This window comes from Taurulus bubalis (assembly GCF_910589615.1).
Source record: "Taurulus bubalis genome assembly, chromosome: 9".
Lineage (NCBI taxonomy): Eukaryota > Metazoa > Chordata > Actinopteri > Perciformes > Cottidae > Taurulus > Taurulus bubalis.
Genome location: NC_136597.1, coordinates 9158284 through 9173715, shown reverse-complemented (window position 1 = coordinate 9173715; position 15432 = coordinate 9158284). Strand labels below are relative to the sequence as shown.

Below are 15432 nucleotides of genomic sequence, written 5' to 3'. Positions count from 1 at the left end.
CGATGCATAGCCGAAGATAATGGCCACATTTAATCATCTGTAGCTGGTTGATGTCTAGGAGTTGGCCTAAAACATAAAACTTCTCCCGATGTCTGGCTTTCTGCACTCTTCACTACAATACTTGTGCTGTCATTGCTCATCCTCCAGCTTCTGGCTGCATTCTAATCTATTTGTTGTCTTCCTTGGTCTCCTCAGAGATCCGGGCCCAGTTGGTGGAACAGCAGAAATGTCTGGACCAGCAGACGGAGATGAGGGTCCAGCTGCTGCAGGACCTCCAGGATTTCTTCAGGAAGAAGGCTGAGATTGAGATGGAATACTCCAGAAACCTGGAGAAACTGGCCGAACGCTTCATGGCAAAGACGCGCAGCACCAAGGATCACCAGCAGTACAAGTGAGGAGATGCCGTCTGGGCTCAGTTTGTTTATGATGTCATCTTGGCTTTTAGCCCGGTATGTCGCATTGACTGAGCTGGAGAGCTTTAAATGTGATCTATCGTGACGTTTTATTTTGTTTCACGTGTGCCACGGTGCAGTAGAATGTTTCTGTGCAGGATCTCCGCTTTCTTTTTGACATCGCTCTGATCTTTATTGAAAATCACAAAGTTTGAATACCAAAACAACGCCTTTTCAATTTAAGATATGCAGTGCAATGTGTATATACATTTTGATTCTATACTTAAGACATCGTTCGGTCTATGCTAAAGGATTATTTAGTTTCGATACTCTTGCCCTACTTGTGCATGATCACTAAGAGTAGAACAATGTTGCTGTGTAAAAAAGTATAAGAACTGGAGGAAGAAACTAAGCCTTGAATTTAATTTGGTCTTTGTCTCATAGACCTCTTTTCCCATAACCTGGCTGAGGTACATAAGAGGAAAAAAAAGATCTAACGAAAAGAGATTCTTTATCAAACTGATTAGAGTTGGTCTCCCTCTCCCGCACCACGCTCTCCTTCTGTCTTCATGGTGCATCACAGCTTGACTCTGAGCCCTTTTGACACAATTAAGCGTGCTGTAGTTTTTGGCCGTATTGCACTGTAGGAGTCTGCTCATGGGGAAACGCTGGCATTAGCATATTGTTTGAGCTTGTGGTGGGAATGAAAATATAACGTATGTTTGTCCTCGCCGTCTGCAAATAGCCCCTGCGCTCTGTCTGCAGCTCCAATGGCTCTAGCAGCTGTGTGTGTGACTGGTAAAGGGACTCTGGTATGGCGCTCTGTGGTTTTTATCGCGTGATGTACAGTCTGGTCACTTCATTCACAGGGTAAACATTTGGCAAGTGACTAGGAGCATATTTTTTTAAAAGTCAATACAAGACGTCTGAATAACATTAAAAACCTTCCTGTGGGTTTCAAATAATTTGGCCTATATTTTTATACTCTCATAAACGCCACGCGTACAGCGAGGCTACTGTGCGCTCCATATTCTCTACACTGTTTTCATTGGACAGGCTTGTTTGTGGCGTTTCATTCTGTAGCCTAAAGCCACTATTAATATGACGGGTCAGTTAGGCGGATCTACAATGTGCTAAAATGAGGAGCTAAATCTGTGGCTAATTAGTCCATATTAACTGCATTCAAAAGGGGGGCACTGCCAGAGCTGTCAGTGGAGCTGCTTTTTTTTTCTCCCAAATCTACTTTACATAACAGATGTTGACACAATGTAATCCCAACTTTCTAAGAGTGCATTAATATACACAATGCATGCTGGGCCTCTGCTGATGGAGAGGAAATATTTTTCCAATTGCACCGCAAATTCATTATATCTTATACAGTATCTGTTTTTCTCTGCTGTGCTCCTTTCAGCCAGGTGAAGTTGTTTACTCAGTAGGAGTTCAGCCCAGAATCCTCTAGAGATGGTTGGTGTTCGTCAGAAAGCACTGACTTTGAGCCACCTGTTGGAGCATTGCATTCGCTCCCTGCTGGAGAGTCATTCTTCTTGGGAAGTGCCCTGTGTCGAGCTGTACTTCAATACAGATTTTAATTTTATTACACCCGTTTTAAAGGGAGACATTGTGAGTAGATTTACCATGTGCCCAGTCTAAACACGCTAGTGCGTTTGCCACATTCAGAAGATACTGCTGCAGGTTAGTCTCCACTTGTTTGCAAAAAAAAACATTTTAACAGCTGCAAACTCATCCAGCTTCTTTGACAAACACATTAATTTTAAGTAACGTGTAGTAGACTGTAGTTTGACTACAATTGCATGAAACGTTGTTCTTCGGCTTCAGAATTTCATATGAAGAGACCTTTATGTGGATTTTATTTCCCTCTTCATTAGCACCAGAGGTAAATACATTGTGCAATAATGGGGGGGGGGAAACTACAAAGAGTCCCAGTTAAAATTATAATGATAATTAGGTGTTAGAAAGTCGAGTCAGGAGATTCTACTGCGCACAAGCTGTTCAACATTATGTTCAAAATGCAACGTGTCTTTGTAAGCTGTTGATAAAGGCCTTTTGAAAATACTCTAGTTGGAGCTTATAGCATCCAGGATGTCGGGCAACGCTGCAGATGCGTCTATGGCTTTGGAGATGAATGGCTGTTAATATCTGCAAGAAAAAGGTTACATTCTACTAGTGTCTTCCCACTTCCTTCCTGTGAGAAAACAAAACAACAGATCTTGGTGTCCAGGCTGTGGGAGAGCCATTCATTCAGGTCTGCCATGTCCAATTGTGTTTCAGTGGCTGTTTGCACAACGCGCACACACGCACACGCACACGCTCAATCACATACACACACAGGAACAAATGTGGGCAAACATTCTCCTCCGTCTCTTTCTTAAACACACACTCATGCACACGACTAAATACTGTATTATGCAAAGTTTGTTTAGGGAGGGACATGGAGATGGTGAGCAGATGAATCATTGAATTATGTATACTGCCAAAGAAACTGCTGCGATAATCTTAAATAGGCGCCTTTTATCCAGAATTAAGTGTCTGCTTAAAGGACTTCCTATCTTTGTCTGTGAGGATAAAAAGAAGCTGTAAAACATGCTGCGGCTGCATACTGTATTTTTGCCAGACATTACAATCTGCACCGCAGTGAGCGTGAGTGGCAAAGAATAAAATTGAATGAAGTTAAACACCATTTGTTACTCACAGAACTACTTGATTATAATTCTTAATTAGGCTTTGACACCCTGCGGCATGCTCTTAAATGTCAAACTTAAACCTTTCTTTACTTGATTTTCTTCGCCCAAATCAGACCGGCAGTGATCACTTTGCTTTGGTACAACTGTATGAATACTTAGCAGTTGAACGCCGCTCGCTGTGCGGCAGCAATAAAAGCCGCCACAGAGGTTCATTCATGAGAGATGTTATCAGTTAAGCACGAGAGGACTTTGCCATTTTGCCTCTGATGCTGATAAGGGCTCCTGTTTGAATACCCTGCATACTGAAGTGGTGATTATCCTTCATTGTCGGCGTCCTTACTGTAACATGTTCCGTTTACTCAGTGACTCCTAATTTCTTAACTGCACGAATGGACAGAACACAAACACACATTTATAGGAGCCAGTAAGCTGCTAACAAGTTATTTTGTCCTCACTCGTCTCCCCCCCGCCTGTCCTGGACATTAGTTTCCCCTTTCATACCTGTGTTTTTAGCCCCTTGGGGTCCCGCCTGTCTGTCTTTGAGTCTGTCTGACCCAGTTCCTGCCCTGGCTGAGGGGGAAATGATGACATTGAGAGATTTTCCTGCCATTATGAGGGGTAAGCAACTCCCAGAGGTTATTTTGTCATCACGGCCTATGTCCGTCCCCTCCCCTCGTTTTCATGTTCTGTCCTCTTTTCGCTGCACGCCTCCGGTTTGATTTAGGCTACAGCCACACAAATATGTTAAAACAAAACACTGACGTTTCAGCATCGTTTGCGAAATTATTTCCGTCCATACTAGCACGCCTGTAGATTGGTTTCTTAGTATACTATTATAGTAGGTAGTCTTTAATAATAAAAGGGCATGCTTGATACTTAAGATCTTCCTCTATAATCTTCTTTTAGTTTTTTCTTCATTTTATTTTTCAGACTTTGTTACAAGGCTTGAGGTCTTGTACTCACTCACTCACTCACATCAAATTTACTTTAATATCCTCTTAGTTTCGTTGTTGTCTGTTCTCACACTCGTAGCTCTGCCAGTGGCTGAAGTCCCTGTTGCACTTAAGAGCATTTATGTTTTTGTTCCTTAACAGTTTCTGTGTAGACTTCACAATAGTTATGCAGAACAAAATAGGCAATAATAAGAAAACGAAAGTCCATTTTGTGTCCATCGTCCTCCTTAAAGGCGCAAACGGTGACTTCAAACGTCCGCCCCGTAGGGCTGATAACGCCGCTGGAGATGCCTCTCGCTAATCGCTCCAATAACTGCTGCTTCCTCCGCTTGTCAGAAGTAGTAGAGTTATGTAATGTAGAATTTAACTGCACAACAGCTGCTAGTAAAGACAACAAAGTCAGCACCACCTGTAATCAGTTATCCGTGTTGCATTAACCTGGTAGTCAATCGATAATCAAGGCTGCTGTTGACTTTTCTTCCAGAAAAGGTTCACGTGATTAGGGGCATGAGAGTCTTATAATGAATTCTGGATCATTTCTTTGTTTGTGGCTTTTCATTTAAAAGATGGACTTCTTTTGGAATGGTGCTGCTTTTGTCAATTGTGTTTATTGTATGGCTTTCTGGATTTTTTTTACAAGACCTGTGCATCACTGATGCTGAATAAGGGTAAACTTGTCCTACTGGCGCTTTGAGCAATACGGTGGGAAAAAGGAAAAAACACGTGACTGCTTTAGAAATCCATGAGATTATTTTCTACACTGCTGCAGAGGCTCATGATGTGCTATGTCCAGCTTCATGTCAGCGGCCACCTGGACATTATGCCTCTGCAAATGCAAAAATGAGCATGAATTAATAAACACACATGCACACGCATGTGCAGTCTTCACAGATCTAGATTCAGTGCCATAGAATGGAAGGATTGCACTCAACTGACACATAATGCTGAAAGGATTTATGGTAATTGCTCTTTGACTGGGTGCGTGTACGTGTGATGCTGTGTCCAGCAGTCCCGCTGCTGTCGCTCTGGTGCCGCTCCACTTATTTTCTCCTTTTCTAGCCTTCTCTTCCTTTGCACGTGTCCTGCAGCCCGGGCATGTGCCATCAGTACACCACTCATCTTTTAGCTAAATCCGTCTTTTCATTCACCAACTTCCAGGTGTCTTTGAAAAGCGCATGTGCTCTCGAATGCTCTCAGATGTTTTTCATGTCGCCGTGTTTGGCTCTGCCTTTTATCAAATGTAGTTTACTTCCTGTTTTTGCAGTCTCAGGGAACATTTCAGCTGGTTGGAATGTTTATGTCAGTTATTCATTTGAAGAAATGCTTCTTTTTTTCACCCTCTTGCAGCAAATGGGTTGAACGCTAGTTCAGGGCTGGGTCACTTGCGAGAGAGTGCACAGTTTCACCTGCTTGTGTTGACAAGTGCTGCCTGTCTCTGCTAACTAACATTGTGAGAGGAGAGCAGAGGCGAGTCTACATATGGTTCCTGCAAGACTTGACCCTGGTCCCACCTTAACACCTCTCCCTAATATGCACACACTCGTATTCTGTGCTGCGCTTTACAGGCAGGAGGAATGTTATAGGTTACCCCAGAGGAAGTCAGCCTGCAGGCCAGAGCTTATGCAGGGCCCCAGCTTGCTCTGGCCTGGACAATGTCCTTCAGTTGGCTTGGAAGCAGCCGGCACACAGCACAGGAAGCAGCTCCACTATTTCACTCTTTTCTTTTTTTTCCACCCAGATCTCTATCTTTCCCCTTTTGCGGTGACGTCTCCTCCCTTGCTTGTCTGTCGTCAGCTGTCACATTTTGCACACAATTCTACTTTTCAACTTAAAATACATCCACGGCATCTCCAACTTTATTCCACTAAGTGTATTTAAAGCCTGTGGCACGCTCTTCCCTGGGTGAAGGAAGTCAGCTTGGTTAAGAGCATTGCAGGAGCACTGGCCCAGAAATGTCACTGATACAAAGTATTTCCAACTTGACTGCATAGTTCATGTAATATATGGAGAGCTTTTTAGGGCCAGAACCGGCAGTATTTGGGACATCTAACATCATGGGAGGCCTATGACGCATCTCTCTTCTGCTTTTGTAACAGGTCCTGGTGCACTTGTGCTGCTTGTAGGCCTGCTGGTGGAGGAACTGCCACAATCTCCTTGCAAAAAAAAAGACAAATTATTGTCTAAAGAAATTTGAGCTAAGACAGACACACGGAAAGATGTTGAAATGCACCGAGGCAAACCATAAACGTGTGGGGATATATGTGCATGCATGATCAGCTAAAGAAAATGCTGAGTCATCAAAACGTTCTACGCAACCAATTTTCTCCTAAACACTGATGCGTCCTCTTTCAAATCCTTGTTAACGTTTAGGAAATACACCAACTATGTTAATGTTCCACATGGGTCTTTTGACAGCTGATCTGACACCCGACTGTTTCCTTGTTTAGGAAAGACCAGAACTTGCTGTCCCCAGTGAACTGTTGGTACCTGCTGCTGAACCAGGTGAGGAGGGAGAGTAAGGACCACGCAACACTGAGTGACATCTACCTCAACAACGTCATCATGAGGTTCATGCAGATCAGTGAGGACTCCACACGGCTACTCAAGAAGGTGAGATCTACATGAGCATACACACCTGACCAATTTTAGACATTTTAACATAGTGTGACAACCATAACTGACGCGACGACCTTGTTTAATGGGGATTCTTTTAATTATTGTTGTCTGAAGAGGGGGAAAAAACTGATTATTATTGTTTTAGGGAAGCAACGGTTAAAAAAACGGTTGCATATTGTGGAAAAGGAAAATAGACGGATCACAAGATGAAATCTGTGTCTTCCTCCTTTAAATGACTGACCGAATGCCCCTTACCCCATGATGGTGTGTGTGTGATACTGTAAATCAATTTCAATTTCATCTATTAAATTTTTTATAAAAGGCACTAATTGAAACAGAAATGGAAAACAAGGGTTTGACGTCATTCGGAACAAATTGATTGACAAATGATAGAATAATGCATCTGCAAGATATTACAAAAAGTACACCTCTGGGGACTCCAGTTGGTAGGAGAGGGTTCATTTCACAGTAGTTATGATGTAATCTTTCAGGTTTTAAAGTTATTTTCCAATTGGGTCAAAACTAGAGGTGCTTTGTGGTTGGAGAGGTTATAAAAACATGGCTTTTAGGTGTTTGGGCTGACAGAGAATCGCAAAAACAGACTGAAAGAATTCTGAGAGAATAGGAAAAATAAAATAGCTGACGACAATATATTTGACAGTCATGAGAAATGTGGGATATGACATCCAGGGCACAAGAAGGTTACATTTACAGACCGTGTTCACCGATTGGAACACACTCATCATTTCACTCTGGTCTAATGTGAATTATGTTCAACGCGTTCACTTTTATTAGTGAATACAATTTCCAGTTCCATACAGACTGCTGTTACGTTATGCCCCATGAAGTCTCTCTTTAACCGCCTCAGTACTGTACTGATGTTTGACCTCTACCAGAAGAGGTCAAATGTGACTTTTCTTTGATCAACAAGACAGAAGTTTGAACTCGCCACTAACGCGATCCAGATTTTTCATGGCGGTCTGATCAGCCGGCGAGGTCTCAACTCACTCGTGTGTTATAAACAGTCTTTCACTTTCAATTAACCCGTTCCTTTCCCAACAACGTATATTTAGTTGCATGATATGCAGGATACGTACAGTATATATTATCCAGCTTTGCGTTTGATGAGATGAAACTCTGTCGGGCTCCTGTGGTTTAGTTCTGTGAGTTAGAGAAACGCAGAGGAACCTCGGTCGCCACAGTTCCAGATCAGTACGCCTTCACTCTCCTGTCTGAAGACTGTGGCTTCATGGCTGAAACCGGGCCTCTGCTGCCTTTTCCACCACAAGGATGACAACTCCCTAAAAGATTATGAGCTCCTATGCTGCAGGAGTCACATGAACTGACCACAGGCCTAAATTACAAAGTGGCTTTTCTTCAGAGGACCGCCTTTTGTGTCAGTTAAGCTTGTGCGACTTTTTCTATCTCTCTCTACTTTTTTGTTACTCCACTTAACTGCAAACCCTGACCATGTAACCTCCAGATTAAAAAAGTAAAAGTGTGGCTCCTTCATTCGTTCGCAAAGTAATTAAGTCTCTTCACGGTTGTGGTTTCATCTGATTGTACGGGGGCGTGGTCTTTAAATACTCACCCAAACCCCCAACACGCAAACAGGAAGCTGCTGCAGTCATTTCCTTTTGATAGTGTTTAAAGGCTCATGGTTTTACTAATGGAGCCAGATGTGAAACAGACATTCAGTCTTTTTTTTTTTTACGTGTTACACTCGTTGCCTCGCCCTTATTCAACACACTTTGGACACACACACACACACACACACACACACACACACACACACACTAGTCCCATCATTGCTCCACCCGGACGCTCATTGCTCTGAAATCTGTTGGGTCGAGCCACATTGTGTGATAGTTGTCCCTTTTTAAAGTTGTTGTAATGCAGTGTATCAGGTGACGTTCTACAGGCAAACAGCAGACTGGTGGGAGGTCCCAGTTCATAAGAGACCCGAGACACCGCTTGCCCTCTAATTAAAGCTTCCCTGAGTCTTTGATCTCAGCAGAGCGTCGGTAACGAGGCACAAACAACAGAGACCCCATGTTACGTGGGCTCCCTCACAGCTTCGAGGAGACAGCTGTACTGTTGTCATCCTTCCAGCACATCAAAGAAGTGTTTTTACTTCCTTGTACGTTCAGGTCTCACGCTGTGAGGTGGAACAGCAGTCGAGTACCCCGGAGTAGCCCTGGTGTCTTCGTCAACATCCTCCGGTTGACCTGTTTGGCGTGTGCATTTATTTCTTCAGTGCTGCATTGTAGTCACTTTTTAAAACAAGGCACAGTCACAAATGTTTCTAGAAACACCCCATTTTAGCTTTTTTTTTTTAATACAGGAGGCAAATAGTGAACCTCTCTTTCTTTCTGTATGCTTGGACAGATCTTATCACATGTATTCAGTTTTCATTATTCATACAGCCGGCTCTTTGTTTCTGCGCTGCTCTGTTTTATTTATGGGAGTCACGTTCTGTGGCTGCAGCTACAAGGTGGAGATCCCAAAGCTGGAGGCAGTTTGGAACTTTTTCTCAGGCAAAGTGTGTGTTGCTTCAGTTTCAGGGTGTTGGTATTGTGCATGCAGACTCACTTTCCCAATGTCTTGTCTTGTTTTGAGATAGAACTTGAATAGAAGAGAGCCATCCTTACTCTTATTATATTACTATGACAAGCCAACATGCCTGCACCAGGTGTTCACCCACATTATGGTACACATGCATGTCAAAGGAATAATTAAATGTTGTGAAAAATATTCGTATTCGTCTAATTTTCCGAAAGTGAGATGAGTGAGTAATGTTGGTCTTGTGTCTGTGCAGAGTACGTATCTCCAGTCAAAGAATAATTTGTCCATCCATCCATCCATTATCAGCCGCTTATCCGGGGTCGGGTCGCGGTGGCAGCAGGTTCAGCAGGCCGACCCAGGCTTCCCTCTCACCCGCAACACTTTCCAGCTCATTCTGGGGGATCCCGAGGCGTTCCAAGGCCAGCCGGGAGATATAATCCCTCCAGCGTGTCCTCGGTCTTCCCCGGGGTCTCCTACCAGTTGGACGTGCCTGGAAAACCTCTAATGGGAAGCGTCCAGGAGGCATCCTGACTAGATGCCCGAACCACCTCAGCTGACTCCTTTCGACATGAAGGAGCAGCGACTCGACTCCAAGCTCCCTCCTGATGTCCGAGCTCCTTACCCTATCTCTAAGGGTGAGCCCGGCCACCCAGCGGAGGAAGCTCATTTCGGCCGCTTGTATCCGAGATCTCGTTCTTTCGGTCACGACCCAGAGTTCATGACCATAGGTGAGGGTTGGAACATAGACCGACCAGTAAATGGAGAGCTTCGCCTTCCGGCTCAGCTCCCTCTTCACCAGGACGGACCGGTATAGCGCCTGTTTTATTTGCTGCAGCCGCACCGATCCGTCTGTCGATCTCCCGTTCCAAATTACCCTCACTCTTGAACAAGACCCCGAGATACTTGAACTCCTTCGCTTGGGGTAGGCAGTTTGTCCCCACCTGGAGGGAGCAATCCACCGGTTTCCGGCAGAGCACCATGGCCTCAGATTTGGCGACGCTAACTCTCATCCCTGCCGCTTCACACTCTGCTGCAAAACGCCCCAGTGAATGCTGGAGGTCACAGTTCGAGTAGGCAAACAGGACCACATCATCCACGAACAGCAGAGAGGCGATCCCGAGACTCCCGAACCGGATCCTCTCCGCCTCCTTTCCAGCACCCTGGCATAAGCTTTTCCCGGGAGGCTGAGCAGTGTGATGCCATGATAGTTTGAGCACACTCTCCGGTCCCCCTTCTTGAAGATGGGAACCACCACCCCGGTCTGCCAGTCCATGGGCACTGTTCCCGACCCCCATGCGACACTGAAAAGGCGTGTCAACCAAGACAGCCCAACAATGTCCAGCGCTTTCAGCATCTCCGGGCGGATCTCATCCACCCCTGGCGCCTTGCCACCAAGGAGCTTTTTGACTACCTTAGCAACCTCTGCCAGGGATATGGGAGAAACCATCCCAAAGTCTTCCGGCGCTGCCCCCTCTCCGGGGGACATGTTGGCCGGGGTTAGGAGTTCCTCAAAGTGCTCTTTTCACCGCCCGACGATGTCCCCAGTCCGGGTCAGCAGTTCTCCCCCCCCCCCCCCCCCCCCCTGCTGAGAACAGCCTGGGGTAGCCTGCTTTCCCTTCCTGAGCCGTCGGATGGTTTGCCAGAACTTCCTTGAGGCCAACCGAAAGTCCTTCTCCATGGCCTCCCCGAACTCCTCCCATGCCCGAGTTTTAGCATTCGCGACCATCGCAGCTGCAGCCCTTCTGGCCTGCCGGTACCCGTCAGCTGCTTCAGGAGACCCCTGGGCCAGCCAGGCCCGAAAGGCCTCCTTCTTCAGTTTGACGGCTTCCCTCACCCCCGGTGTCCACCACCGGGTTCTCGGGTTGCCGCCACGACAGGCACTGATGACCTTCCGGCCACAGCTCCGAGCAGCCGCGTCCACAATAGAGGCTTTGAACATGGTCCACTCGGGTTCCATGTCCCCAGCCTCCCTCGGGATTTGTGAGAAGTTCTTCCGGAGGTGGGAGTTGAAGACCTCCCTGACAGGATCCTCCGCCAGACGTTCCCAGTTCACCCTCACTACACGTTTGGGCTTGCCAGGTCTTTCTAGCCAACTCCCCCGCCATCTGATCCAACTCACCACCAGGTGGTGATCAGTTGACAACTCTGCTCCTCTCTTCACCCGAGTGTCCAAGACATACGGCCGCAGATCAGATGATACGACTACAAAGTCGATCATTGATCTCCGGCCTAAGGTGTTCTGGTACCAGGTACACTTATGAGCCACCTTATGCTCGAACATGGTGTTTGTTATGGACAAACTGTGGCTAGCACAAGCAAGCCACGCAAGCCGTTCCTCCCAATCATGCCCCGCCAGGTTTCTCTGTCATTGCCCACGTGAGCGTTGAAGTCTCTCAGGAGAACTATGGAGTCGGCAGGCGGCGCCCTTTCCAGGACCCCTCCCACCGACTCCAAGAAGGCCGGATACTCCGAACTGCTGTTCGGTGCATAAGCACAAACAACAGTCAGAGCTTTACTCCCTGCAACCCGTAGGCGCAGGGAGGCGACCCTCTCGTTCTCCGGGGAAAACTCCAACATAGCGGCGCTCAGCCGGGGGCTCGTGAGTATCCCCACTCCCGCCCGGCGCCTCTCACCCTGGGCAACTCCAGAAAAGGACAAAGTCCAACCCTTCTCCAGGAGTTTGGTTCCAGAGCCCATGCTGTGCGTGGAGGTGAGCCCAACTATATCTAGCTGGTACCGCTCCACCTCCTGCACCAGCTCCGGCTCTTTCCCCGCTAGCGAGGTGACGTTCCACGTCCCTAGAGCTAGTCTATGCCGCCAGCGATCGGCTCGCCCAGGTCTCCTGTCTGGCCCGCCGCCCGGTCTGCATAGCACCCAACCCCGATAATTCTCCCCGCGGGTGGTGGGTCCACGGGGTGACTGCTGCTCCATGTTGTTTCTTCGGGCTGAGCCCGACCGGGCCCCATGGGCGAAAGCCCGGCCACCAGACGCTCGCCGACGAGCTCCCCTCCTGGGTCTGGCTCCAGGAGGGTGCCCCGGTTTCCCTTGTCCGGGCGAGGTAGCTTTAGACCGTGGGCTGCTATTCATCAGGGTTTTTTTGAACCGCTCTTAGTCTGGGCTCTCCCCCGAGACCTGTTTGCCTTTGGAGACCCTACCAGGGGCTGATGCCCCGGACAACATAGCTCCCAGGATCACTGAGCCACTCAAACTCCTCCACCACGTTAAGGTGGCGATTCATTGGAGGAGTGATAATTTGTGATGAAGCTATTTCTTGCCGATCCACAGCCGGGAGCTACGAGAGTGTGCACAGTCTCCCCTGGTCGCTTTCTCAGTGTTGGTTGCCAGGTTTGGTACCTTACCGTTGTTGTTGAAACCAAAACATGTGCTCAATGACAGTATCTGGCAACCCGTGCCATCACCAGAGACGCTGCATAGAACTGCTGACAGATACATAGTAAACGCGTAACTCACCACAAATTTACGTTTTTTTTAATTTAACATTCCTGTTTAAGTGCTGGTTAAACAAACACGATGCACTGTGTAAATAAAACTGTTTCCTGTCTATATACTAAGCTAAGGACTCCAGCACTCGACTGCTGTCTTCTCATCTCACTCATAAATAAAACAAATATGCATTTTTCCCCAAAATGTTCACATTTTAAATGAAAGGATCTATGTAATTTGATCAAAGCCTTTTTCTCTTACCACCAAACTATGTACATTAACCGTGTGACTGTTTTACAGTGACATGGCTCTCAGATCTAAGCTGAGCGCCACACATGCACATGCCCGCAGGGTATACAACTGCCATCTCTATACAATGATTAATGTCAGTGGCAATATGAAACCCGGCACTCCCCAAAGGCTTACTTGGTTCCTCCTCCTGGGGCCGTTTCGTCCTTATGTGGTTTGAATACAGATGGTATGATCTTTTTAATGATTTAGACCGAATTGGAAACCCCCGCCCTAATTATATCGAAGAATCGAGCTGCACAACACCGCATTTAGTGAGCAGCCCTTAGTGCTTGTAATTTGAGGAATGCAGTGTGTATGTGTATTACATTTAGTGACACTTTGAAAGGAGAGACAATTTCAGAGTTTTTAAAAGCATTATGTTAGGTGTAGCGTTTCTGGTCAGCGCACTCTAAACATGCCTTGAATGTAATGCCGCTTTTTACTTTCATCTTTTTCTTGACTTCTATCTCACACACACACTCACACTCACACACGCTCATGTGATCTCTGAGAAGGCTTTTCATTGAGCTCTGGATCTCTTCCCAGCCTTCTCAATAGAGAAGCTGACGAGTGTTAGATCTGACAGATAGTCAAAGGTTCTGTGCTCCGAACTGACCGTTGCTAATGGGGTTTCCCACAGGAGAGAGGCTGTGTCTTTAAGATCTTCACGATATGCAAGGATCCAGAATGAATAGGCAGTTGACTTTAAGTGTGATGCAGTCACGTTTTAAGAGACGGAATTACAGATCAACTATAAACTCAACGCCCGGATCAAACTATAAATTACCAAAATCCCAAGATCTTTCCATTGCTCCCTTGTCTTAACTTTCTCAAACATGCCTGAGTTTGACTCCTGCCAAGGGTGGTGCTTAAAGCTCTGGTTATCCAGGCTTACAGGCTGTTTGCTCTCTGAATAGGTAAGAGCTACAAATCGGGTAAACTGACGGACCAGGTGGCGCTCTGGAAGATGTTGCCAACCGGCCAGGTCACCCAGCACGCCGCTCTAATTTCAGACACCAACCTGGCAGCCAGTAACTGAGGCCCTAATCCTTTTTGCTATCTATTCATATTCTTGGACAGCGTGCAGATTTACCTGTGAAGTACAAGAGTGAGAGTTTTCATTAGATTGCTGAACTTTCAACACCCAACAGACCAAGACAGAGTCCTTTAGAGCTAAACATTTGGTGTAAGGGTTTGCCACAATGAACGATCCCTGTAAACTCACCTGGATCAACAAGGTGTGTGACCTCCAAAGAGCCTCTTATGTGTGTTTGAGTTGGAGAAGTTTGGATTATATGGACCTGGAATTAGCTTGTTTGCTTCAGCCTAGCTCTGTCTATGCTTATACCAGCCGTTGGAGTGCTCACACATTATGACATTTTCATAAAATCTGTTTATCAAATATTTCATAACAAGTGACCCAGTGTATTTTTTTTTTTTTTTAAATTAAACCATTTCATTTCAAAAGACCATTGTGTACTCTCTGCGTTCAGCGTCATCTCTTACCCACTCATTGAGATATCATTCCAGCACTATTGGTCGAAAACTCCACATGCAACATTTTTAATAATGACTGATAGCAATTGTAGATGTTGCTTTAGTTTACTTTTGACCATCATTATCCTTTTTAAAAATGCCATTGACCTCATTCTTGATCAGAGGTCCATCACCACTCTCTCACCACACTGGCCTTCTCAGAACCCTCTTACAGCCTTTGCCCAGGAGCGGCTCCCAGAATGAGATTTGTCTGAGGATAATTGGGTTAGAGAAAGACCTGGAGTGCGGGGACGAGGCTGTAACACCATCCAGGTATCAACTGTAGTGTAGAGAGATCAAAACTTCATTGTCATGACTCATAATCTTATAAACACGTGAGTCAGTGTGAGGGAAATGTGAGAGCTCCACAGTCAAATTAATAGTGCAAGCCTCTCTAAATCCATCACTGCATCACTGTTAAACTGTATCCCACAACCGTGAGGTGCATTAATGTGGGCGTGTGTGTAATAGTATTACTGAGTCAGCCTTGTGGCATCGCTGATCGAGTTAACATATTTGGGAAAAATCTTTCACGTTGAGGCGTAGAAACCAGATGATGAGTTGAGCATGTGGACGGTGAAACTCGAGCTCCGTTCGATGGTTTGAGTGGAAAGGCCGCCGTGACACTGATACCGCTTTCACTCTGCAACCTTGTATTTGACACAGGATGATAAATCCACGGTTATATTTCGTATTTGTACCATTCAGACCCCGGGTCATTCTCCACCACTCGTAGACAAGTTAATGTTCAGTAACGGTGTGCTTTTAACAGACTCGCCAAGTTTCAGTTCAATGAAAGTCTAGATTCATGAATTCATTGCAGACGGTACTGACAAAATGGTGCCACTGTGTTTGTTTAAATGGGGTGCACACTATAATTTTGTTCTGGTGAAACTCTTTTTGTGCATTTAATTGTTTCATTTGACTGATTTA

General features: G+C 46.0%; 1 protein-coding gene across 4 annotated transcripts in view; it reads left to right on the top strand.

Annotated features, from left to right (window-relative positions):
• srgap1a (SLIT-ROBO Rho GTPase activating protein 1a) overlaps window positions 1-15432 on the top strand; it is a gene marked incomplete at both ends in the record, with an annotated part of 74441 nt that overhangs the window by 27282 nt on the left and 31727 nt on the right. For all 4 annotated transcript variants that reach the window (XM_079224155.1, XM_079224154.1, XM_079224153.1 and 1 more), the window contains 2 exons: window positions 196-391; window positions 6495-6657. In XM_079224155.1, coding sequence (XP_079080281.1) covers window positions 196-391; window positions 6495-6657 — 359 coding nt within the window. The remainder of the gene's footprint in view (window positions 1-195; window positions 392-6494; window positions 6658-15432) is intronic.